Source organism: Ambystoma mexicanum, chromosome 6p (genome assembly GCF_040938575.1).
Source record: "Ambystoma mexicanum isolate Mex_15411 chromosome 6p, UKY_AmexF1_1, whole genome shotgun sequence".
Classification (NCBI taxonomy): Eukaryota; Metazoa; Chordata; class Amphibia; order Caudata; family Ambystomatidae; genus Ambystoma; species Ambystoma mexicanum.
This window is the reverse complement of record NC_090935.1, coordinates 907,845,494-907,872,526: the sequence shown is the minus strand read 5'-3', so window position 1 is coordinate 907,872,526 and position 27,033 is coordinate 907,845,494. Positions and strand designations below refer to the sequence as shown.

The 27,033-nt window shown below is 46.7% G+C and overlaps 1 protein-coding gene across 4 annotated transcripts in view; it reads left to right on the top strand.

The window, feature by feature from the left end:
* YTHDC2 (YTH N6-methyladenosine RNA binding protein C2) overlaps positions 1 to 27,033 on the top strand; it is a 2,707,399-nt gene that overhangs the window by 1,272,381 nt on the left and 1,407,985 nt on the right. For all 4 annotated transcript variants that reach the window (XM_069625524.1, XM_069625523.1, XM_069625522.1 and 1 more), the window contains exon 13: positions 20,333 to 20,398. In XM_069625524.1, coding sequence (XP_069481625.1) covers positions 20,333 to 20,398 — 66 coding nt within the window. The remainder of the gene's footprint in view (positions 1 to 20,332; positions 20,399 to 27,033) is intronic.

Below are 27,033 nucleotides of genomic sequence, written 5' to 3'. Positions count from 1 at the left end.
TGTGGCCTTCAGAAAGTAGTTCCTGGCCCCAGGGTTGCTGGTGGAAGTAGTTCGAGGAGCCTTTTTCCTGCAATGAGGGCAAAGGAGCCTTTTGTAGGGCCTGAACCTTTTTCTTAGTCCTTTGTCTTTTTGTTTCAGACCCCTCCAGTCTGCCCCTTTACTCACACCACACACATTCTTGCTGTGAACCCAGACAGTCGGTAGGATGGTGTTGATACATGGGTTCATTGAAAATAAGGAGGTGTGTCTTCAATCCCTTAATTCCCTCTACCCCATAGTTGCTCCGTTCAGAGATACTATGTGGATATGAGAGGGTGAGGGGATTTCACTTGTACGCTCAACCCTACAGTGGCTAGGTCTGATGACAAATACCAGAAACCTTCCCCTCCCCTGGGCCCTCTGCTGTGAAACCTTGGTTTAGTGGATGTCTGGAGGCGTTATCACAGGTATGCAAGAGGCTACTCGCACTATGCGGCCCCATCCGGGGTTCATAACCGTATAATTACATTTTTATGTACAAGCTATATTTACGTTATTGTGTGTTTGCTGGATATCTGCCTAGAGCGCTATTTCGTTCATTGCTTAGTCAATATAACACTTGTCTTGATATTTGTTTTTATTGCCTGAAGCGCTTGTCATTTTCTGCTGAACTGTCCATGCAGTAAGGACTGCAATTATATCATCTGTGCTGTCTTCTTACTCCAATTTCTTATCACGCCCCAAGTCACCTAGATTTGACTTTGGTGAGACCTGGTGTGAGAGCCTTAGCGCGTGCATACTTATTACCTCCCAGATCTTGTTGCCTGTTGCTCATAATTCCTTCCCGGGCAACAAGAATCGCTGGTAGTTTGCCCAAACTACATTTCCCAGCAACCCAGCACTCCTAAAACACATTGGCGGTACGTTAGCGCCCGCAAGTTTGAAGAGACATGTCTGCAGCAGGTCTATAAAATCTCTCTGTATGCTCTCCACGGTTGCAAGCTTTATTTACGTTATTGTGTGTTTGCTGGATGTCCGCCTGCAGCGCTATTTCGCTCATTGCTTAGCCAATATAACATTTGTCTTGATATTTGATTTTATTGCCTAAAGCGCTCATAATTTTTTGCTCATCTGTCAATGCAGTAAGGACTTCAATTATATCATCTGTGCTGTCTGCTTACTCCGATTTCTTATCACACCCCAAATCACCTAGATTTGACTTTTGTGCGACCAGGTGTGAGAGCCTTAGCGTGTATATACTTACCTCCTAGATCCTGTTGCCTTTTGCTCATAATTCCTTCCCGAGCAACAGGAATCATGGATAGTTCGCCCAAACTACATTTCCTAGCAAACCAGCCCTCCAAAAATACGGCCTTGCCGCGTTAGCGATGGTGCGTTTGAAGAGGCCGGTTGTCGTCAGTTTGCATCCGGCTTACTTCCGCCACTCTCCAGCTTGGTCCTCTCCTCCTAGCAGCGAATTACCAACAAGGTTTGTGTGTTTCCTCACTTGCACCCACTGCTGTGTTCAGTCTCCCCCTGAACAGGGTCAGATAGAGTAATGTGTTCCAGATCAAAGATGTTGCCGGGCTCAGGGACGTTTGTACACATTAACGCCGACTCCCAGCCCTCACCATCTTAAAGTTCCACTACAGGAAAGGATGTCCCAAGGAAATTTCCCCCTGACTCTTCTTTATCCTTTTCCCTACTGAATACACGATCCCTTAAACAGCACGGGTTTGAAATTGAAGACCTATTGACTAACTCCAATTTTTATTTTTTCGCTATTATTGAGTCTTGGCTCAGTAATTCCATTCCATCCGAGGCCAACCTAGCAGTTACCCCAAATTATGAGATTCTTCGGGCTGACCGGGAAAGCACAGAAGGTGGGGAGGTTTGTTGCTCTACTGTTCAAAACTCAGTATCACTGTCATCTCTCGTCCCACAACCCTCTTGATGATTGTGAAACCTTAGTGGCAAAGTTGCACATTAATGACAACGCCCTGCTCACCATTGTGGTTGTCTATCGACACCCTAGACCCTTGCCTCTGTTTAAGGAATAATTGTTGAACCTCCTTAATAAAACCACAAATGTCAACTCACCAATCATTCTAGTAGGGGATTTTAATCATTGGGCCAATGTTCCCACAGACAAAGCTGCACTCTCGCTTCTTGCCATAGGGTTCTCCCAACATGTCACTGGACCGACGCACACAGGGGATCATACACTGGATTGGGTTTTATTGCATCAGTTCTCCATTTCTGAGCCATCTATTTCCCCCTGCCCCTGGTCCGATCACCATCTTTTGACCTTTCCTGGATTTTTGCCATACAAAAAAAGAACAAGGCTGGCCTGAGAGTTGTGCTGGACCTCTCCACCCTCAACCGCACTTATGAGTATACTCCACGACCTGGGGTTTACCATCAACCTCAAGTAGTCTCAGCTGCATCCCACGCAGAGCCTCACCTTCCTGGGCCTCATCTGGGATACGAGCTCTGAGAAGGTATTTCCCTTCGAGGACAAGATAACGACCATCAAGAGGGCCACTATGCACTTCCTTACCAGACCAGTGACTTCGGCTTGGTGGTACCAGCACTTACTGGGTATCATGGCAGTGGTCCTCTTAGCCGTGCCACACACGGGGCTCCGAATGAGGAGAGTGCAGCTGCACTTCGCAGCTTCCCGGAATAAGGAGAAGGGCTCCCAAGCAGAGCTGGTCAGCATACTGCCTTCTCTCCATTCAGACCTCCCGTGGTGGTCCATGGTCTGCAATCTGCGGACAGGCAGGCCATTCCGGCAACCGACTCTGCAGGTCACCATTACTACGGACTCCTCCCTAGACGGCTGAAGAGCCACTCTGGACAGACACAGCGTCCATGGAGTCTGTCAGCATGTGGGAATGGGCCCTGGAAAACATCTACCTCAGGGCCGTCCATCTCCCGGGGGAGCCCAACTTGGAAGTGGACAGACTCAGCAGGCTGGGAGCAGACAATTACGAGTTGCAATTGAACGACCAGGTGCTGCAGGTGGTTTTCAACACATGGGGCCATCCTCAAGTGGATCTTTTTGCCTCCTGGAGGAACAGGAAGTGCCATCAGTTCGCGCCTTTGCAGCGACTAGGCCCCGGCTCCCTGGGCGACGCCATGCAGATTCAATGGGAGGGCATGACAGCCTATGCTTTTCCGCCCACACCCCTTATCCACAAGATAAAGGAGGCTTGTCACCTCAGCATCATAGTGATAGTGCCTTGGTGCCCCGCGAGTCCATGGTTCTCTGAATTGCTCAGCCTCTCGGACTGACTGCCCATTCACCTTCCGCTGGGCCGAGCACCTCTCCTGTCCCAGCAGGGGGGCAGGGTTCTAGACCCCGCTCCTCAGAAGCTAGCCCTTGCAGTGTGGTTCCTGAGCAGATCACCCTCAAGCACCTGAACCTATCTCTGGCTAACCTGGAGATCATCCAGGGTGCCAGGAGCAAGGCTACTAGGAATACAGGAGTAAATGGAGCAAGTTCTGTCAGTGGTCAGATTCTAAGGAGATCGACCCCCTGACGTGCACACTGGACGATGGGCTCTCTTTCTCGGCACACCTTGCCCACTCAGGAGTACAGGTGGACACATGTTGCACCTATCTCACAGCCATAGGGGCCTACAGAAATTCGGAGGAGGAGGTCTTCTCCTCTTCCAACCCGGTAGTCAAGAAACATCTGGCGGGCTTGTCCAGTCTGTATCCGTCCATCAAGAAGCCACACCCTGTGTGGGATCTCAATGTGGTGTTGGGCGCCTTGTGCACACCCCTTCGAGCCAATGGCGTCCGCGCACATCAGGCTGGTCACCATCAAGACAGCTCTACTAGTAGGTCTCACCTCCGCTCGCAGAATCAGCGAGATCCAGGCTCTGGTGGCTTCAGAACCCTATACCACTTTCCACAGGGATAAGGTGGTCCTGCGGATTCACCCGGCGTTCCTACGTAATGTACCCTCCGTGTTCCATCTAAACGAGAAAATAGTCCTACCTACATTCTTCGCTGACGCCAAGGACGAGGCTCAGAGAATCTTGCACTGTCTGGATGTCAGGCGCGCTCTGAAATTCTATCTGGATAGGACCATGAGCTTCCGCAAGTCAGACGCACTCTTTGTCACCTTTGTGGGCTTCTTACACGGTTATCAGGCATCCATGGCCTCCATCGCGAGGTGGATGGTTGCGTCCATCAAAGAAGCCTATGAGGGGCAGCGCAAGCCGCTGCCAGCCATCATGCACACCCCTGCCGTCAGGGCCAAGGCCACAGCCATCGCATTCCAGCGGCAGGTTCCGTGGCAGGTCATAAGCAGGGCAGCTACCTGGGCCACCCCTTCAGCTTTCTGTAAGCATTACTGTTTGGACGCTGGCTCTAAGTCAGACGCAGCCTTCGAACAGGCGGTTCTAAGGAACTTGTTTGCTTAAGGAGGGTCTCCTCTCCACCCTGGGGCTACATTCAGTTGTAATCGCCCGTACAGTATGGAGGAAAGGGGACGGTACGTAAGAGTAATTACAAGTTACTCACCGTAGTGACTAAGGTACTCCTTAGTCCCCTTTCCTACATACGTCCCACCATCCTTCCCCCTAATAATACTGGTGTCAATAGGCAATAATAAATATTGTTGATGCATCAATGGGGATTGAGGAGTGGCGCCAGTGGGTGGAGTCAGGGTAGTGCATGCTCCCGAGGCAGCACCCCTGCGCGCCTCTAAATTTAAAGGGGAAGAAGGTTTTTCTGGTGAAAAAGGTTCTGTCTCCCATCCCTAGGAAGGGATGCCCATACAGTATGGAGGAAAGGGGACTAAGAGTACGTTAGTCACTACGGTGAGTAACTTGTAATTTTCTCCTTAAGATCATGGACCGGGTGGCATACCTGCAATTCCAGAAATTTGTCGAGGAAATCAGCATACTAGTGCTCGGCAATCTGGCTTTAGAGCTCGGCATGGCACTGAAATGGCCATGCTGGATCTCAAATCTAGTCTCTCCTTTATTATTGATCAAGGGCACCCGGCTCTTCTCATGCTGCTGGACCTCTCCGCCGCTTCGACCTGGTCGACCATGGTCTCCTGGCGACCAGGTTACACTCCTTGGTAGGATGTTCGGAGGCAGCGACGCAATGGGTTGCCTCCTTCCCGAGTTGCCATTGAGGACGCCTGCTCAACACCCACACCTGCCACCTGTTGGGTCCCGCAAGGCTCTTGTTTTTCACCTACTTTATCCAATATCTACATCCTGCCACTGCTGGGGATTCTTGACGATCTGGCTGTCCTGTGTACCAACTACGCAGATGACACTCATGTTGTCCAAAAACGTTCTGGTATTTACTCCCATGACTCACAGGTCATTAGCTCCATATATTCCACCATCCAGCCCTGGATGGTGGCTAATTCTTTGGCTCTCAACTCGGAGAAAAGCGAGATTTTAATCACAGTCTCAAGCCATATGATAAAAAAAACTGGCCCCAGAGTATGCTAATTTTACCATCACCAACGCCAATGCTACAATTCCAGTAGCCAGGAGCGTGACTAGGTGTCACGTTGGATGCTGAACTGACCATGCAACACCGTGTGGCCAGGATTTGTGCATCTTGTGGCCTCCTTAATAAATTGCCCAATCACATTCATCCCTTTCTCACACAGAAGAATGTCTCTGCTGGCCACAGCCTTGGTCAACTCATGTCTCGATTACTGTAAGAGTCTGTTGGCCGGCACACCTGAATCCAACTTCTCCGCTCTTCAAGTGACTCAAAATGGGGCAGTTCAAGACGCATCATGTGTCAGAACTAAGAAGAGAACTGCACTGGTTGCCCGTGGAAAACAGTGTCTCTCATGAGTTATTGTCCCTGACCCACAAATGCCTGGCCTGCAAGGCCTCTATCTATCTTGCACAACGCCTTAAGCCATACCTGCTTCTGCGCATGCTTGGGTCTTGTGACTAGGCCCAGACTCGTTCAGCCCAGATTCAGGCTTGTAAAATATGGAGGGACAAGTTTTGATGTCATAGCTCCTGCTATCTGGAATCCTCTCCCTCCTGATCTTAAAAAAATCCAATCCAGGAATGACTTCAAAAAAAGGTTATAGACCTTACTCTTGCGTCCCATCCCCTATCCTCCATACTGCATAGGCGTCCCTTCTAAGGGACGGGAGACGGAACCTTTTTCACCAGATAAAACCTTCTTCTCCTTTAAATTTAGAGGCGTGTGGGGGTGCAGCCCTGGGAGCATTCGCTGCCCTGACTCTGCCCTCCGGCACCACACCATAGTCCCCTTTTCCGCGTCGACGGGAACGGGCCGAATTCACCAGCGCTCCTGGGTTTGGCTTCAGCTATGTAATTCCATGCGCGGATACTTTTTTGTCTTTTATCATACAGGTACACGCTCCTCAGGTGTCACGCTCCTCCCCAGCGCATGTCGACTTCCACAGGGTTCAGCAGGTGTCCATCCTGCGACGGACTCTTCCCAACTTCAGACTCCCACGCTCTCTGCCGACGTTGCCTTGGTCCAGACCACGGTTGGCAAGCTTGTACAGCATGCAACGCTCTGTAATCGAGGTCTCTGAAGAACAGACTAGTCAGGTGTAGGGAGCTCTTCCAGACATCGCCTCTAGAGGACCCCAAGGGCTTCGTGAAACATCGATCCAGGCCCAAGGTGTAGGGCCTCTATTTTCCATCACATGAACGGTAGACACCTGGAGACTCACTAATGAGGGTATCCACGACTACACATTCTACTCATACGTACACAAGCGACTCTCTACGATAGACCTACTCCTAATGTCTAGCGTACTCTTCCCATGCATCGAGGAGGTCCAAATTCACCCCAGAGCACTATCAGACCACTCGACAGTAATAGCGTGCGTGCAAGTTCAAGGCCTCCCAGACCTCCTCAAAGTCACTGGAATTGGCAAGACTTCATACTGCAAGACACAGCAATCAGTAGCGATCTATCTGAGACACTCATCTGCTACTTTAGGGAAAACACAGCAGTGGGGTGTTCTGAAACAACGGTATGGGACACAATAAAACCAGTGGTAAGAGGGGTACTGATTAATTGCGCTGCAGCACAAAAAAGGAGGGGGCAGCTACAACAGACTAGGTTAGAGGAGAGGGTAGCAGAGTTGGAAAAAAGCTTCAAGAAACACCAAACCACTAAAATAGGCAGACAGCTTAAAAAAGCAAAAGACACTCTGGAAATGCACCTTGCCGATATATCGGTGCGAGCACTAGCATACAGCAAACAATATTATTATATAAACAGTAATAAAGCAAACTGGTTGTTAGTTTGGAAATTAAAAAAGCTATGCAGTCAAAATAACATCCAAAAACCTAGAGGCCCAAATGGAATTACCTGGTTTGCGGAGGGAGATAAAATGGAGGCAATCGTAAGACACCATAGGGAAATTATGTCAGGAACACCAGCGGGGAAAGTAGCACAAACCCGCTACTTACTTGGAGCTCCCAATCACAACAAAGGAGATAGCCAAAGCAATAAAAGCCCTGAAAAACACAGCCATGGGTCCCGACGGGCTCACGGCACAATTTTATAAAACATTTGTTCACATCTTGGCCGCAACTCGCAACACTATTTAACACTTTCCTTGCAACAGGTATCATAACTCCCTCTATGGAAGAATCCTTAACAGTGCTTATCCCAAAGCCGGGAAAGGACCCAGAGCAATGCGCCTCGTAATGGCCTATCACACTAATGAACAATGATGGTAAAATGTTCTCAAACATCCTGGCAATCAGACTGGCAAAGGTCCTTCCTAAACTAATCCACCCAGACCAAACAGGGTTTATCCCGGGATGCAACACGCAGGACAAAATCATAAGCACCCTAAAACTAATAGAAAGCGCAACCAGGGCAGGGACAGAATTAGCGGTTATCTCACTTGATGCACATAAGGCGTTCGATCTGCTAGACTGGGGCTACATAAGCGAAACGGCCCATTTTGGGTTTGACCAGAGATTTACAAAATGGACCGTAGGCAATTATCAACACCCCACCACCTGCCTGAGAATAAACGGCACCATATCACCAAAAATCAATATTTCCAGAGGCACACTATAAGCGTGCCCCCTCTCACCACTAGTATTTGCACTTTCCATGGAACCATTTGCCATTCGAATTCGAGAAAACTTGTGAATACAGGGACTGGAAGTGGGTGGCAACTTCTACAAAATGGCCATGTATGCGAACAACGTCCTCCTCATCCTAAACAAGGTAGATACCTCGCTGGAAGCCCTCTGGCAAGAGATCGAGGAATTTGGCAAAGCATCAGGGTTTAAGGTTAACTATGCTAAATCAATATCCTTGGGTATTAATATCTAGCAAAGGCACAGAGAAGCACTGGCAGTTAAGCACCCCATCCTCTGGGCTAAATCTCACATCAACTACCTGGGGGTACAGATCCCAAATAAAGTAGAGCGGATATATCGGGCTAATTTCGCACACTTATTTAGGGAAATGCGCAAAGACCTAGCGCGCTGGCATAAAAAAGAGGTGTCATGGCTAGGGAGAATTACGGCCCTGAAAATGAACCTGGTCCCAAGATTAATATACCACTGCTTAGCCCTATCAGTCACTATCCCCGACGGGGAACTCCAAAATTTACAAAACAGCCTACTGAGGTACTTATGGGGCATAAAAAAAACCACAAATAGCCAAGGGAATCATGCTCTGGGGTACGGGCACGGGCTGCCTAGGGGTGCCGGACATCTCCAGGTACTGTCCAGCAGCGCTGCTCTCACAAGCCTTTGCATGGTAAAAGGCCACCAATCAACCCCGCTGGAAACAATTAGAGGAAGCTTGGAGCCCAACACTGCTTGCGGCCATTCCACATATCGCAACACCTTGGGCCCCCCAAACTCAGGCCGACTAAAATCCACCAGAAATACAATAGAATGCTGGAGAAAGGCGGCCCGCAAATGGGGCTGCAAAGGCACCCTGGGACCCTTACCTCCGATTTGGAATAACCCTGATTTCACCACCCGGGCACCCCCGGAAGGCCTCAACAAATGGAGGGATGGGGGGGCTAAACCAAGTAGCAGACTTTTTTGTCAGCTGGACCCCCCTAACAATCGAAGAGTGCAAAATGAAATTTCAGGTCACAGAAGCCGAAAGATTCCGGTATGTGCAACGTAGACACTGCATGTCCCAAAGCAACACGAGAACACATGGGGGCAGGGAATTAACAGCACTAGAGTGCACCCTAAAGGCATCGTCCCCCAAATCTTCAGGTTAGCCTCTCTACTTACTCCCCTTTCTAGTCCTTTGTGTCTATACCACTATTAAGATTCTAAAGTTTTCCAAAGCTTCTTTACAGCTTGGTGCATACTATGATGGTATGATTTGCTCTTTTGCTCTAACCACAAATCTGTCTATACGTCTAAACAGACAGAGGGGTGTTTAGGGTAAAAGGTCTCCCTGAGCTCAGGAGACCCCAGGTTGGGGTTACTATACTGTTGGATTGGGATTGCAAAGTTGGGAGTCTCACAAGTATCATATCCGGTAAGTGGTGCCATAACACATGGTGAGAGCTTGGGAAAAGTCTTGTTAATGCCAAGCAAAAGACATTGATTCGAGGGATCCTTCATTTTCTGAAGAAACTGCTTCCTTATGCCTATAGACTCAAGGGGTGCTCACTGTCATGCCACAATTCTGCCTTGTCCCGTGATATAATGTGGGGAAGGGAGTGTACTAGTTCAGCAGTCCTGAACTATCGAAACCCTTTTGGACATTTCAGTTTGCACTGCACTCTTTTGTTAAACATATCCTTGTCCCACACTCTTTTTTATATAGAGTAAGGATTTGGCAAAAGGTTTATTAGTATAGGCCATTTTGTTTTGACACAACACCAGTAGGACAGCGTTTTCTTTATTTTGATGGTCGTAGCTTTCTCCCTCTTAGATTTAGGTTTAGATTAGGCGTTTTGCTCGCCCATATACTGTTCAATTAACACCATTAGATTGTACTCCTTGTGTCTGTCGTACTTCTGATAACCATGCCTTCCTTACTCACAACACCATAGATAATGCGATACCTAGATACACAACGGCTAGGCTCTCCCATGCAAAACCATATTTCATTGCTATGTGCGATCATACTTGGAGACTCTGAAATAATTAGCTCTTTGGATTTGGCAAAGTTTACATTAAAGCCCAAAAACAACCTCTATACATCTGGAGCTAAGCAACCTTGTGATGAACTCCACCTGCCTCCAACTACTTGATAACCTTAGACCTTCTAACCCATTGGGCTAATGGCTCCATACTGGTGGCAAAAAGTGATGGAGAAAGAGGACATCCCTGCCTAGTTCCCCATTTATCCTTTTCCTGGCCATGAGGAGCAGTAGTTGGTTATGAGTAACTGCAAGAACCACATGCCGTGAGAAACCAGCAGAGATACTCTCAATTGACCCGATCAAATGCTTGTGTGCATCCAACCCCAAAATTGCGAGCAAAACTCCCTTCTTCCTACCCAGATCCACTGCATTCATACCCTACAGATATTCTCATAGGTTCCCCTGCCTGGATTGAAATTAGCCTGATCCAGATATAATCGGTCTGGGCGCAACCCAGCTAAACTGGCAGCCAGTACTCGTGAGTAAATCTTTGAGTGGCTGTTCATAAGTGAAATAGGGTGATGGGATTCACAGTCCGTCCAATCTTTATCAGGTTTCAGTATTCGTGTGGTCAGGGATTTAACCATTGAGTCTGGGGAAGCTACTAGTGACTGAAAATGAGTTAAAAAGGGCTTCCAAAGGCTGTAGCAAAACAATAAATGTTTTTAATAATCTCTCTGTATAATAGTCTGGACACACTATCCTCTTAAATGGGAGCACCCTTTTGGGCATTTCTATCTCCTCCTGTGATATTTATTCCTCTAAAGTGGATCAAACCTTTTCCAAGATGTAGGTAATTTTGCTCTATACAAACAACTGATCTGGGCTCCATCATCTAAAGCATCAGGGCAATAGAGTTCCGTAAAAACATCTAGGATCTTGCTTTTGGCCGATTCATTTGACAGTAGAGTACATGTACCCTTCCAGAGTTTTTCAGTGTGATCTCTGGTCTTTTTGCCAGTAGTTGAAAGGAGACATTTTCATTAATGTAAACTACAATGCTATGCTTTTCTGCCATATCGAAGCAAAATGTCTAACCTTCATTACCCTATTTCTAAATCTTCTTCAATCTTATCAAGAGCATTTTCTGCAGTAATACAAAGACAGCACCCAATTGTCTGTTGAGTAATTTGCTTCTTATTTTGGGTCGAGTTCAAATGCTGTGCATTTAAGCCGAAAAAATGTAAAGCCATCATGCAACTGATTCTTTCCCTAGGCATATCCCTATACAAACAAAGACTAGTCCAATCTGGCAGTAAATGCTACATGCTGGTATTTATGGTAAACTTCCCTCCAGCCAAACCCCACCATTGGAACAAGTATCATTCAGTGATAAAACTTTTTTTATTAAACCTCGCCCACCCTTACCCAAAACCCCACATGGTCGCCAAAGACTTCAAAGCAGAGCTCCTTTCCTAGTGTTGCCCACTGTTAGGAACTTATGCTGACAACAAGTAAGACAGACGCAAGTGATCACAGTTCAAGGGTGTTTATTGAACAATGAAAATAGTATGCGGGTTGGAAAAATGCCTAACCTAAACCTAAGATGGGGGCAAGTATCAACCATCAAATGAAAAATAAGGCAGTCCTAGGGCTATACTAAGAAACCTATTGCCAAGCCTTACAACTAATACAAAAATGGGTGTGGGATATTTCTCATGAAAAGAAAGAAGTGTTCTTAAAGAATAAATCAGGATGCGACTGCCTGAGTCTTCCTTCCCCACGTTTTGTACATGCAGTAAAGTGGGAGCTTGGAGCACAGTACGGTCTCGGGCTTCCCCAGCACTAGACAACACTTACAAAGGCAGCTCTCAGGACCATCGATGCTTCCTTTTGCTGCCTTCTTATGGCCTTGTCTCTAATCAGCACCCACGTATGCCGCTTTCCCTCTGCAACTGGTCTCCCCTTCACACTTTTAACAGTTCATTCAAAGTTCATTACAACTGCTTCAAAAGTTGCCCCTTTGCGATTCTCACTCAACGCAACCTGGCTTTAATCGGTTCTTCCTTCAACTCACCAATTGTGCTTAACCGCTGGGGTTTTGGCTTCTTTGGAGTCAAGGCCGGTACCACAGGCGTGGGAGCTTCCCTCCCTCTACCTTATCAACATAGGCAGGCCCTGCGTACCGTTAGCATCTGCAGCATGACACTGAGGCTATTGTCCGCGGTCTTAGATTCTCCTCAATGAAGGTTCCGCGGGTCTGGGACGAAAAGGGCAAGGTCTCTTCTCTCCTTGCCACCCTGTCGCTTCCCACCATCTTTTGCCTTCCCCTGAATTGCTGTCTTGGTTATGCCGTCTCGTTGTGATGTCTGCTATGCTCGCCTTTCCCGCTTTGCTACTCCTGTGCTCTTTGGCTTCACCTTTTATACCTGTGGGGAAGGGAAAAGGCTATCAGGTGTGTGTGATTCTGATCAGTTGCCTGACCTTGCCTGACCTGTGTATTGGGACAGGTCAGGAAAACGGCTCGAATACTAGTCCGTCGTCTTTTCTGATGTGCAAAAATGTTAGTTAGAAAGGGGGTGGTAGTGGTTTGGCATGTCCTACGTGAGAGGATGGGGAAAAGGTGTTAAAGGAAGGGGGGATACCGCGTCTCACTCGTCGGCGTCCCACTCCCCGAGGACCCCCATCCAGGTGATCCTCGCTCAGTGGTCCACCCCCAGGAACTGGATCCAATAGCTACGGCCGTGTCCTGGCCACCTGGATGACGGATCCCAGAGGTTTAAGCGGGGAGACACCTTCAGGTTTCTCACACCGCATAGGCACCCTACCCTACCTAACCCTTGGATATAAGTGCCATAAGGTACCCATCTTACAATTAAGTATTTGCCCCTGTTCCAGGCACTAGGCTCCGACTTTTCATACAAGTGTGACGCCCATCAGACCTGATCAATGTACATTGAATAGGACTTCCATATTTTAGGTTATGGCTGGATTAACAAAGAAAAAACAGAGTCAAGCACACCCCCTCTAAAAGAAAAATCAATTTTCCAATCAAAGGAGCATCTGATAGTTGTGGCAAGCATTTTAAACTGCCTCCATCTCCAGTTCAATTTGACCACCTGTTACCATTAATGTTGCTTGCCATTTGGTATTTGTCCTTAGGGTGCCTCTTCTTTCTCGGTTTATGTAGCCAAACTGGCCTTACGTCGCTGTTCTTCTGGGTGCCCCATTGCCATCTGTACCTCAATAGTCCTAAGTGTCCAAAATTGTAACCACTTCATTCACCAAAGGAATAGCTCTCTGTTTGCCCTGGAATCCAAATAGCTTACTTGAGAATTCCCTTCGGTATCTTATCTGTTTCCCCTTCAGCCATGTCACTGCTTGAAACCAACCTTTTCTCTTCTGCAGGGTCATTGTCGACATATCTTGACATAAATGAAGTGTCACCCGTAATCCTGACCTACATTCTTGTGAAACTTCTCAATTATTTCCTCTAAGTTGAAAAAAATGAATCCTGGAGCTCACATCAAGTACTTTTTTCATGTTAATAAGGGGAGTACACTCTATTTTCTGTCCAGTATCAATTCTCTCCCTTCATGCATTAGCAGAATTTCCCCGAAGATGTCTCATACATAGGGCCTCATTACAAATCGCCCGGTATGGAAACAACGGTGGCGGTAAACCCGCCGCCACCGTTGTTTCCATGCCAGGCGATCACAACTCCTGCAGGCGGGAGGTGATGTTCCCGCCAGGTCTGACCTGGCAGGTTTAACACCGCCCGCCTGCAGGCAGACGAGGAAACACCGGCAGCATTACGAGATGCTGCTGATGTGCCATTCCCATTGAGTCCTATAGGACTCAATGGGAATGGAGATTAACACCATTCCGCCTCCGTTATTCCCGGGAAACCGGGGTTGTAATGCCCCGGTAATTCCGGGAATCACGGAGGCGGAATGGTAATAATAATAAATAACCAGGCGGTTTTAGCCTCGGTTACCGCCGGACTCGTAATGAGGCCCATAGATTCCATCTCTCCTTACAGGATTGTTATCTGGATCCCTCTTACTCTGATATTATTGTGCAGGGAAATATTTTCAAAGTCGTCTTGGCTATGTATGAGCTTACAATATTGCTCTTCCAAATGTGAAATTGTATACCCATGTTTTGCCTGTTACTGGGTCAACATACTGTAGAAGAATCTTACTTTCTTCTAGGTCCTCCACTCTCCTTTTGGTAGCCATAACACTCTTCATCTCCTTAAACAAAAGCGCAAAGTCAACTTTCCTTTTCAATTTAAGGTCTAATTCTGTTGATTGTGAAGCACCAAATGCACATCCAAAATTACCAATTGGTTCTTAAGGGGCTCCTGAGACTGCAACAAATCTTGATGTTAGCTGTTTTAGGAGCTATAGCTTTCAGCAGAGCCATTACCCGCCCTCCCCCCAAATAAATAAAATAAATTATGCAGTTATGGGGTATTAATGCCAGATGACCTGCACAAGGTCTAAAAGAGGAGACTCCCCATCCAAAAATCTGAAGTATGAGAAGGCCAACGGTAAAGCTACTTTATATAATTCTGTCACCCATATAAATGTCACAGTTACTTGTCACTCATGTACCACCAAACATGCACAATAATCAGCAGTATGTGGCTGCCCTCTGTGGAGAAATGGGGCCCAAAGTAAATCACCAATTGATGTGACCCTAATCCGATCATGTTTGTTGTTGATGGTCACAACCATCAGCAGAGATGAAGTCAACAAGACTAGACCAACAGATGAGATTTTGGTAGACTTGTGTGAGCACAACTTATCAGGGTGGGCCACCCAGGCTTGTCACCACAGCCGTAGACACCAGCACTCGGGTGCTCAACCTTTCCAACACAGATTTATCAGCGCTGCAGTTGCCGCATTCAGAGATTCACCCAGACTCCCCTGTGCTACTCTTAGTGCTTTGGTAAGCAGCACTCGCGCCCCCCACCCCCTTTCAGATCATCTCTACAAATGACACCCACGGTATGTTATGGTACAACACTTATTAAGCACATAAACATATCACCCCAACCAGGAGGCATCATGGCACTGAAACAAGTGGGCCAAGAGGACCCAAAGACAGACAGACAGAAACAAAGGGACCCACCAAGCCCACCGTCTTCCAACTCATGAGGGGAATAGGAATGTCTTTAGTTTGTGGCAGACGTCCAAATGCCCTTCAGTCCCTCGCAGACTCATTGGTAAGGAGTTCCACAACCGTGCTGCCGAAACGGAGAAAGAGCAACTACCAGAAGTAGATTGGAGGAAACAGAGCACAAACATCTCCCTGGGATATAGCGGCGGAAAATAGAGTTAATAAAGGTGACCAATTTGTCATACAGCTACAATGTGCACCGCATCTTGACCTTTATTAGTTTTTCCACTGGCAGCCATTGAAGAGCATGCAAGATCGGGGAGAGATGCTCTCCGATCAGCTTTCAACAGTACCTGTTTGACCTTTCACCTACTCTTGTCATGGCTTCCCAGAGGGGAGCCCCTTTCCATGAGGCTAGGGTGGTGCGGCCGCTAACCGATAGTCCCGCTAGGGGTGGTCTCATGCGGGAGGACCTCGTGTGGAGGAACTACCCTCCTGTGGAGAAGGGCGTGAATCAGACAGATACCCTCTTTTACCCACAACCCCATAGGGTGACAGATGCACCAAATCCTTATAGGGGTTAAGAGTCATGTCCAATGATGGCTCTTCCTTACTCTTTTACCATTTCTAGAAGGAATAGTCATAAAGGAAGACAGACAACTTTTTTTGACAAGACTGTGATGAAGAAGAACTTAAGAACGCCACTGCAAAACAAGGAACACTCAAACAGCTGTTATGAATTGCACTGACGTTTTGCTCGGGCCAACCTGGCTGTAACAGTAAATATGGACTAGAGAGTAAAGTAGAAGAAGCAGTTCTGTTCTCTTGTGTACCGCAGAGAAGTTGAGAGAGGAGCCAGGCGAACGAGGAGCCAGCTGAGAAGCCTGCAAGATCGAGACCGGGCTTCATGAACCTACAGGAACGCTCTGTAAAATGGTAGAAAAGCTACGGTGGGAATCCCAGAAAGTGACAGTCGGCCGCAGACCAGAAAGAGAGAAGTAGTGAGAAGGGGAAGCAGTGAAGTGGCCTCTGATGCGTGGACCGGGTGGTATGACAATTGCACAGAGACCACTGACAAGAGCCTAACACAAAGCTGCGGCAGGGAGCAGATGAGAAGTAGATCAAACTGTTGTGGCTGCGTGACCTGTAGTGGGTGCACAATCAAATTCGAAACCTATGCTAGAGCCTGCAACAGAAATTGGCAACCAAGCTAAGTGGGCCCAGTGTGGTAGAAGCAGAAGAACATGAGAGATCGAAACACGGTCCCCAGCAGAAATGGTGAAACGTTTCCCAAGGGGAAGGTAACGGGAAAAGTCCGGGAGGGAGTCGGGGAAACCGTGAGAACGTCAAGTTTGAAGTTGGTAGTAATGTGAAACAGTGGGTGAGGGAACTGCCAATACAGTTCAGTGAACACATTGAGGTGAAAGAACCTTGAGGGCTCTGGGAGCCTCTACCTCGTTACACTGGGGGCAGCAATTGAAGCAGAAAGCAATTGGAGAACAACCCTTTGTACGAACTGCACAAATGGATGAGATGGTTGAGGTTACGCTGATCGGAAGAGCAGCTTGAGAACTTTGTGCTACCCCTACATACACCTCTGGATTGAAGAGACATTTGTTTTGGTACACATTTTCATTTTTCTACGAGCACCTTCTATAACTTTACTTTGAGAGACTTGCACCCATGGGAAGGGAGTCATTCTCCTTGGTAGTGGCAAGACTATTTTATTAGCCCTTGTGTTCTAGTGATAGGGATAGGTGAGGTGTTTCACCAGTACAGAACATTTGGATCGAACTTGGCTGGCATCCAGACAGACCCAAGTTTAGCTGATTTAGGTAGGGAAACCTCCTTGGATGGGGATAGATAGGTTTCTTTATTTCTTTAAATAAAGTTTGCAGCACAGACATATGGCCCCTCTTAGTCAGACTCTCATTCCTAGATCGCCTCACCTGGCAGCTGCATTTTGTATTCTTTGACGATGACCAATGGCTACCTTAGGCAAGTCCAAGGTATATAAGCCGTTACAGTAGTAAAGCCGACTGGAGATAAAAGCGTTAACAATTAGAATTTTCTGCGAGAAACCAAAAAACTCCAAGGATATTTGAGAGACCTCAGATGAAAGAAGCATGCACTCGAAACCTGAGAGATCTGGCTCTCCAAAAATAGTGAGGAGTCAAGGCAGAAACCCAGGTTCTTGACTTTTTGCAAAGGTAATGGCCAGTTATTTAGTTAAGGGGACCAAAATTGAGATACCCATTCAGATATTTCTGCTGACCCATCAGTCGTCTAGCTCCAACTCTCTGCAGATCAGATGCTTTTCCAAGCAGTGAGTGGGGGTAGATCTCTTTGCTCCGCAGGTGCCTCCCTTTGGAATGGCCTTTCTGCCCCTCTCAGACTTGAGCCGGATCTCCTCAAGTTTCCGGAAGCTTCTCAATACCTTTCTTTTCTCTTCTTCCTTCCCTCTCCCCTGCTAATGTCCCTGTCTGCTGCTTGGCTGGCTGCCTGGTTCCTTCAGAGCACCTACCCTCCACCCCCCATTCCAGAGTACCCCTGCACTTGGTCTCCCCAGACCCCCCCTCTCTCATCCTGCACTCTTCCCCCCTGAACTCTTGTAGCCCTTCCAGCCCCTTACCTAGCACTTAGCTCGTGGACCTTCCTTCCCCTGCACTCTCTGCTTCACCCAACTCTGTCCACCTGGCCTCCTCTGGCACTTGTTTTTCCTCACAGGTCCTCCGCCCTGACAAGCACTCACCCCCCTTTGCTCCCCCCTGCACTTCTCTTCAATTACACATTCTGAATGTCACATGGCCTAGTATGTTCGTTTTTGTCCTTCCTGTTTCCCCCACCCTTTTGTCTTGTTGCGCCTTGAAACACATTGTGTATAGGCGCATCATAAATAAATAAAAAGAAATAGATACCAGCGTGTGGGCTAACTGTATATGCTGAACACGTATCATCCAGTCATCTGAACATTACACTTGAGCCTGTTTTGCCACATCTAGATACTGCCTTGTTCCAAACATGATTTCAACCTATTCCCCACCTACACATCATCCACTTCAAGCTGAAAAATGCATAGATGTAAAACCAGACACCAACTGACCTCAATATGTGAGCCAATGGACTCTCTCATGTACAGATTGAAAAGTAGTGGGCTTAAAGAAGAGCCCTGCGGAATTCCACAAGAGATTGCTTTTATGCTGGATTCAAAAGGTGGACAGATCACCACCTGTGATCTATCAAATAAAAGGGAGGCAAGCCACTTCAGGGCACTATCTCTCACCCTGAGAATACTTAATCTGGACTTAATATTGTGATCTCCTGTGTCAAATGCTGCAGATAAGTCCAATAAAAAGAGAACCCTGGCACTACCACGATCAATTGCCCTTGTTAAATCACCCACAGAAGCCAGCACAACCAATTTTGTACTATGGCCTGGTCTAAAACCTGGTTGAGCCATATCCAGCCATCCCCTGTGACTCGCATGCGCTTGGAGTTGTTCTTGTAGCAAGACTCTCCATGAGCTTGCTAGCATAAGGAAGAAGAGAGATGGGTCTATAGTTCGCGCAACAAGGATCTAATGAAGGTTTTTTCAACAAAGAAGTCATAGAAGCCTTTTTTTAGAATAGCTGGAACTATGCCAGTGCAAATGAGCTGTTGATAGTTTGACACAACTCCTGTCCAATTACTTCACTGACTGATTTTACGATCCTTGCTGTACAGGGATCATAGAATGAGCTAGAGGGTCTACATTTCACCATCGCCTCCAAAAGGTGAGTTTGGCTAATCTGAGAAAAGACCATAAAAAGCTCCCCCACCATAGAAAAATCCATAATCCCCTCCATTTTATCATGGGACTGAGCCTCAGGGTCTAATTCCTGAAATTCCTCTAGGCTCTTATTTATTTTATCCAAGAAGAACTCACTCAGTTCTTCATAGAAATGCTGAGAGGGCGTCATAATCTTCTAAATAGCTGGCGGCTCCCGAAATTCATTCAGCACTTTAAAAATGTCCTGGGTTAAATTGGAGCTTAAAACAATCTGATTGAAGTAGTTACTACTTTTTGCTTTCCTGATCATTGTTTTTGTATGAAAAGAGAGCTTGTTCATATTCTCTTTTTGCATTTTCATCCTGTTTTTTTCCACCAGATTCTCTCGCTACCCTAACTTTCTGTTGTTCAACCCTTACTGGAAAACCATTCCTCCTCCTTCGGTCTGCTATTCCTTTTCTTCAGAGAGCCTGGCGCCAACTGCTCTATCGCCTTGGCGAGTTTATCATAAAACCTCTCCCTTCTGACCAAACATTTTGCAAGTAGAACTTTTGAACCCTTAATACTAATCATCTTATCCAGCATTTTAAAACCTGCTCTGAAAATAAATGCAACACCCTCCAACCCCCAAGACGTAATGGGCGCTTTACAACAAATCTAGAGTATCCCTGGGGTACTCTGTCATTCAGAGCCGTCATAGTGCGGTCCCCAAACCACTTTTCTGTAATACAAGGTACAACCAAGTTCAGATGTTCAATAAAATAATGTAAAAAACTAGATAACATTGCATGGATTGTCTCCCAGTCCAGTGCCTTCCAGACCACCATGATATTCCGAGCTCTCCTGCTGCGACCTTGCATCACTGTGCCATCGCTTCTGGAATTCCCCTCAGTTCGTCTCTCAAACCTTGTCCACGGGAGGGGTGGAGTTACAGGTTGTTGTCAACAACTGGGAGTCTTCGCCCTCACTTTCTCCAGCATGTGGAGGCCGGAAGGAACCAAAGTCTTGGCCATGCAAGCAGAGCAACCAAGATTCACCGCTCCTCCATTGGCCTCATCTGTTAAGCGTCACATGCTAAGCATACATACATTTAAATGATTTTCTATTCAAAAACCTTGCAACACCCGCATAGTTCAGGCTCACTTTGAAGTTTCAGCCCGGCAACGGATTACAAAGAAAACTGTAAGCAGCACGGGTATGGAACTTATTGACAGAGTATCTGAAATAATTAGTCATGAAAATGATTAGCACTTTTATGCACGTTTTAATGATTGGAAATGCAAAAGTGCTGTTTTAATGTGTCGTCGACTAAGCTGAAAAGAATTTTAACTTTTTGAATTCAAACATGAACTGTTTGTTATTCACTCTGCCTCTTCTTTTTGTAGGATGGCATTAGACTGGGCAAAACACTTTCGGCAGGGTGAAGTTGTCGACCTTTTGGAGTCCTATAGGTAAGAATACTTTGTTAGTTTCTTATGTAAAATGCAGGCTCTTCAGTGATTCACTGTTTGGGTTTTATTAAGTGCAGCGTTTGCCCTTTGCTTGATGAAGGTTATCTTACTTACCTGAAGGAAAATTCTATCAAAAGAAATGGAATATATTTGAATGCGTTGTTCCACCTTACATATCAGAATCCCATTTTATTCAAGGAAAATCAATTTATCTTAAAAAAAAAAATGGAAACTGCACATATTATAATCTACAGGCTTCAGACACGAAAAATCCATAAATGATGTGTTTTGCTGTGTTATCTTAATCTGGACCAGAGGTCTACAACTTTTGGCTCTCCAGATGTGGTGGACTGTGTTAGGGAGAATGCTCTTATAAGGCTAATTTCCCAAACCTAGTGAGCACCCCAGCAGCTTTGCTGGATTTTTTGGGGTTTGTTTTCTTCTCCTGCTAATAGTGAGACTCTTTTCCTCCCACTCTTAGGCATGATTTTAGGTATGTCTTTTACTTTTTGTGTGCTTATGGGCTATGGTTTTTTTTTTACTCCATAGGGTATCATCTGTTTTGTGTATGTGTTACACAGCACCCTCAGTGCAGTAACACAGGGGCGTCATAGACTCCATACCCTGGGACTGACTACTGTCTCCCAGGGCATGTAAAGTCACCATTGACTTTACTAGTCCAAAATTGTGAACAGAACCAGTACACACCATCATATTGTGGAAGTACTGGAAGGAGTTAATTCGATTGCCCCTGGGTCTGTTTCCAAGGGGGCACTCTCCAGTCCCCCCTTGTCGAGTTTCTGACTGGTGGCAGTGGTTACCACGCAAAATATTCCACCGGAATATTTCCTATGGGATTTTCCCATTGATTTTAAACGCACCACTTTTTGGTACAATATTAAAGATACCGCCGGTTTATTTAATTAATTTTAAATCAACGGTTGGGTCTTTTTGCCAGAACTCTTTTCTAAAATGGCGCTCATGTCCGTCTCTGTAACTCCAACCAAGGTCGGGCCCTTTGTTCCACTTTTAAGCGGGCTTCTCCCCAGAAGCCGTCCAACTGGTGCCACTCTGTCTGGGTTCCACAGGATGTGTGGGTGGGGGAATTGGTACCCTGGACTGCGTTGCCTAAGCAACTCAAGTCGCACTCTCTTCTGATTGGCCCAGTGGTGAGCCGCCCGGCTCACCACTTAGCATGTTTGAGTGACAGCTAGGCTGTTGAATGGGGGTTTTTCTGCATAAAAGCAGGGCTTTTGGGACTGGAACTTCAGAAGTCGCCACAGGACCTAAGAATACGAAGAGGGAAGAAGCTGAGCCATCTGCAACAACGACACCACCGGTGGAGCCCTGCTGCAACAAACTCACCACTTTCCCAACGACAAGAGATCATCTTCTGCTGGACGAGTCTTCTTCCTTTGAGTTGGTGGGATCAACCAGTTCGCCCCTTTCGCCTTCCAAAGACGTCTCTTGGTCGAATTGCCCGTGCCAAGCACCCCGGCGGCCGGCTAGCCAAGCTTTACCACTTTGACTGCGAATAAAAGGAACGCACCATTTAACCGACGAACTCCGCGGCTGGTTTCATCCCTGTGCAGTGACTCGACTCTTAAGTTTCCTCCTCAACGAGATCCTCTCTTCCCCTGGTCGAAACAACGAACTGCAACCACTACCAGGAACAACTGCCACCGCTGAAGCTTCCTCTCTCTTTAAGGTACTGTGTTCTGCCTGGCCTCCCTTTCCACGGATTGCTAAAGGTGACCCATAAATCCTTGGCTTTCCAACTGGGTTGGCCCCAGACCTTCTAACTTTACTTCTTGAATCAGCCCAACCTCTTTTGAACATCCTGCAAAGACTTATAGTGCATTTTAAACTGTGTGATCTTAGGCACATTTCGCTTTGCTCCATTTAAAGTGGGCCTGGCCTATGAACTTTGGCTCTACAGTGTATACTGCATTTACTCCCTTGCTTTGAACTTCTAAAAGTGTTGGGAACGGTTTTATTTTTATGCCCTGCCTTTTTCTTTCCCTTTAACTTAATTATTGGAGTGCCATCTAGGTTACACGCTCACATCTGTTTGAACAAATAGTGGTGTTTTAACTCTGACTTGTCTAATAGTTATCAAGGGATGTGTTTATACTTTACCTGCCTGTGTTTTAACTTGCTTTTGATTTAGAGTGCTAGTGTATTTCCTAAAGTGTGTTTTAAATAAATAATTATTTACTTTTGATACAAAGCTCTGGTCAGTGTTTGTTTGCTCTACTGTGTTTTTTTGCCCTATTGTGTATACTCTATATACTGCCCTACTCTTCTTGAGAGAAGTCTGACTGCTCAGCCACAGCTACCAGGTATATCTGGGGGGTGCAGACTGCTACCAATTGGGTTTACTGCTTACTCCTGGAGTCTTAATCTTCTTGCAGTGGTCCCCAAGGGAACTGCACAGGATTCTGCCTAACAAACTACAACTCCCATCATCCCTAAACAGCATAGTAAATAGCCAGGTATCATGGAAATAGTCCGAAACATCTGGAGAGCCAAAGATTGCAGACCGCTTTTTCTACACTTGTCGTTCATCCCTACTCAATGTGCAACACGTAACTGGCATCAATGGGTGCAAAATAATTCTTACCTTGATACTGATTGACTGCAAAATCACCTTGTGGCTATCCTCTATATTCTACTTTTGAATGCTAAACTGACACACTCTCCCCTCACTCATTCCCCTGCCCCATAGACATGTTTTTTCCTCAGGTGTATTGCTTCTTGATTTCTTCGAAGGGGGCAAATTGCTAACATTCGAGGAATGGAGACAAATGTATCAGGTGGCAAGTGGCCATTTCCTCACGTATGCCAAGGTAGTGAGTTGCCTGGCTACACTGTGGAACAGTATACCGGAGGAGCCGGAAGTACGCCCGCTAATGCAGACACTATTAGAACTAGGAGAAGGTTGAGGTAAGGTGTCCCGGGTGTATAGAGCCTTGCAGGCACTTAGGAAGGATAAGGAGTTGGTGGTTAAAGGCAGATGGGCACGGGACTCTGGAGAACTCATTCCGGAAAAGAGGTGGACGCAAATGTGGGAACAGGTCAAAAAGACATCTGGGAACGCACAATTCCAACTCGGCCAATTCTATTATCTACACAGGGCATATTTGACACCGGAGAGGTTGCATGCGATAAGCAATCTGTGCCCCATACCTGCCCGAGATGTGGGGTGGGGGGTGGATCACGCCGGATTCTGGTATATAGTTTGGGACTGTCCAGTAGTAGCTAATTACTGGAGGGAGGTGACGGAACGTCTGAACGCCTTGGTGGGAGGCAGGTACGACTATACACATGAGGTGCGCCTGTGGTTGTTTCTACCGGGGTCGAAGAGGCATAACACCCAGAACAAAATTCCAGGTTTCTTGCTGATATTAGCCAAACGGCGGATATCGATGAAGTGGCAGAGGCCGGCAGGCCCGTTACTGAGGTAATGGCTTCAAGATGTACGGAGGTGGGGTCTGGCTGAGGTGGTTTACCTATATAAACACAGGGACCTGGAGGGGGAAAATGTGCTGCCAATGGATTGGGGACAATTGCTGAATGAACTGGCATCCACTCAGGACTTAAAACCTCAGTGATTTGGTTCAGGGCAAAACTACAAAAGGGAAGAGGAAGAGGAAGAGGGAGGGGGAGCCAAGATCCAAACTCGAGGGTAGTGGTGTCTAGCCTATGAGGCGAGCAGAGACAATGGGGACTGTGAGAAGTAAAGTTGGGATGCATTGGCACTTGAGGGGGGGTGGGGATGAGGGAGGGGTTGGGACAGGGAAGAGGGAAGGGGTGTGGCCAGGGGGAGCTAATATTGGGAAAGGAATGATCAACTTTTGTAAGAAAAACTCAATAAATACATTATTTTTTAAAAGTATTGCTTCTTTTTTTTAAAAGCTTTATTTTCATTTATTATTCAGAGCAATCAATTAAAAAGGAGAAGAATGCCATAAATAAGGCTACATTGAAAAGATATCAATCATGATTGACATTTACAGAAAATTAAGATCAATTATGCAGAAATAAGCTGACAACCGGTCAGGAGCAGTGTTGTTCACTCAAGGACAAGCCATGGCATGAAATGTTCCACCCAACCTCACCCAATGGAGCTTTCCAACCGCACTGAGAAGAATATCCATAATCAATAAATTGGCAGAAGAGCCCAAGTCCAAAATATTAAATCACTTAAATAACACACTTAACTGTAACCCAGATTCCGGATATCTGGTGGACTCCCACAGCCATATATTGTACTGTGACAGTTATTACTAATTGTTGCTTGGTGACTTTTTAAATTCTTTCTACAAATATTATGCTCTATAATCTGTAGAGCACTCTGTTGCTCCTGATCTAGTTTTGTGCTGTAAAACTATATAACAAGAACAAGAAGCAATGAAACATTCTTTAGCAACAAAGATCTGTGGAACAGATGGTCTTTATCTTTGAAGAACGTATTGGAGATTGTTGAAACCTTTCATAGGAGAGAACCACCTCCCAGATCTTCCCCACACCAATGAGCAATAATTGGGCCCTGTGCAGCCTTGCAAAAATATGTGATGGTAAGGCATTGTAAGGATGCAGAAGGAGGAGACTGACACACAGGTGGCATCGTTGTTCTTTTATTAGTAATGAAAATAAAGAAAAAGACTAACTTTCCCTTACTCTAAGAGGGGTTTCCCTACCTCAACTAAAATACTACAGTTTCAGTCAGGATGTCCGTATAAATCATTAGGTCACCGTCTTGTGTCAAAAAGCCTTCTTCTGTCACTCACACTTATAACTGAACTGAAGAGGTATTGAATCTGCTTGGTTCAGAAGAATGATTCCCTTATTCTGGACAGTGGATCACAGTTTCAGTTGTTAGGTGGGATCTTTACCCTAGGGAATGACTCCCTTCCCCTGGTCTCAATCCTTTTTCAAGGCACAAAACAAAGTTTTAGTGTGTAATGCCAACAAGCAGTAAAGTTCTCAATTCAACTCAAAAGGTAAAGTTCTAGTTCAAACATCAACATTCCATATTGCCTATAGCTGCTTATTCACTAGTGGGTTCCTGCAGAATGTCTCCCTTCTCCTGGTTTCTTGTTCCTTGGTTTTCCACCACCATTCTGTTTGCAAGTTTCTCACCAGGGGGTAAATTCAATTACAAGGAGAATGACTTCCTTCTCCTGGTATCTGGCTCTGTGTTTTTACCCACGGAAAGCCAGGGGGGAATGACTCCCTTCTTGGCTTTAGTTTCACAGTTCACAACACCAGGGGAGTGACTCCCTTCCCCTGACCGTCTCATATAGTCTGGCCTATGTGGGTCCCAGACCCGTTTCACAGTTCCTTTGGTGATTTGTTTTTGCAGACCTGGTTCACTACCCTGCCAGGTACTGCCAAGAAGAAGATGACTAGTGATGCTCTCCTTCTCAAGTTGTGGGTCCTAAACCCTGCTCTCAACTTTGTATTTTACTCCTAATAGACCTGGTTTGGTCTCATTCCAGGTACTATTGTTTAGAGTATTCCTTTGTGTTTTCTCTGGGTCCCAGACCCTTGGTTTGAGGTTTCTCTTGTCCCCTTTTCTGCCCCTGGCACCCCATGTACCATTTGGGTCTCTGTCATTCCTCATTCGGTGGTCTCAGGCACTTCCGAAGTCCTCGTTAGCTTCACTCAATCTCCCAGTGCTTCCACGGTGCTTGCGGCTGTCTTGCAGTGTTTCATTCTGGGCGGGCTGCACGCCCCCACGATCGCGCTGTCCGGCTGCTTCCTGCGTCAGGACTCCCGTTTCCCCAGCTCTCCAATCGGCCTGTGCACGGCAGACTGGGTAGGGACACCTTGGTTCCCCTTCTCGCGTCCCGGACAGCAACCTCTCCTTCTTTCCACGCTGGACGTCGTCCCAGTATGCGGTTCCTCCTGGGATGGTCTGACGACAAGGTAAGTCCTTCCTCTTGTGTTTATTTGGAATGAACATTGGCATCTAGACTGCTCATTCAGGTTCCAATGGGGATTCATTATGGCTCTGCACCTCCTCCTCGTTTCAGTACCTCGTACTGAAGTCCTAGTCGAGTCATCCCTACTCTTCCTTGTCACAGTGACCTCTGCCTCACCAAACTGGCAGACATATATGGGAGAGTGTAACATGGAGGTGTATGGCATGGGACAAGGGGGTGTGAAGGAGTTGGGTGCCTGTCAGGAATACTGCATTCTCCCGAGATGTCCTCACTGATCCCCAGAAGGGGAGTCTCTCCCCATGAGATCCTCCCACTGAGTACCACCCCCAAGGGAACTATTAGGTAGCAGCCTCACTTCCCTGGCCTCATGGAAAGGGGCTTCCCCTCGGGGAGAAGTGACAACATCTCGGGATTCGTCACAACATGCTGCATACAATAGTGGTGAAATCAATTAAGTAATTGGGCTTGACATTTGTTATGTCCTCCACTCATCGTTTTCCCTATTTTATTGGAATCACCAGTAGGTCCATGGGGAGTTCAATTCCCAGGATCCCTTTAATTTAAGCTAAAACCTCTTTTCAGAATGATTGGACCCTGCGACAAATTAACCACATGTGTTCTAAAGTGCTTCCTGCAGCCCTTCCAACATGTAGGAACAAATCCTGGTCATACTTTGTACACACA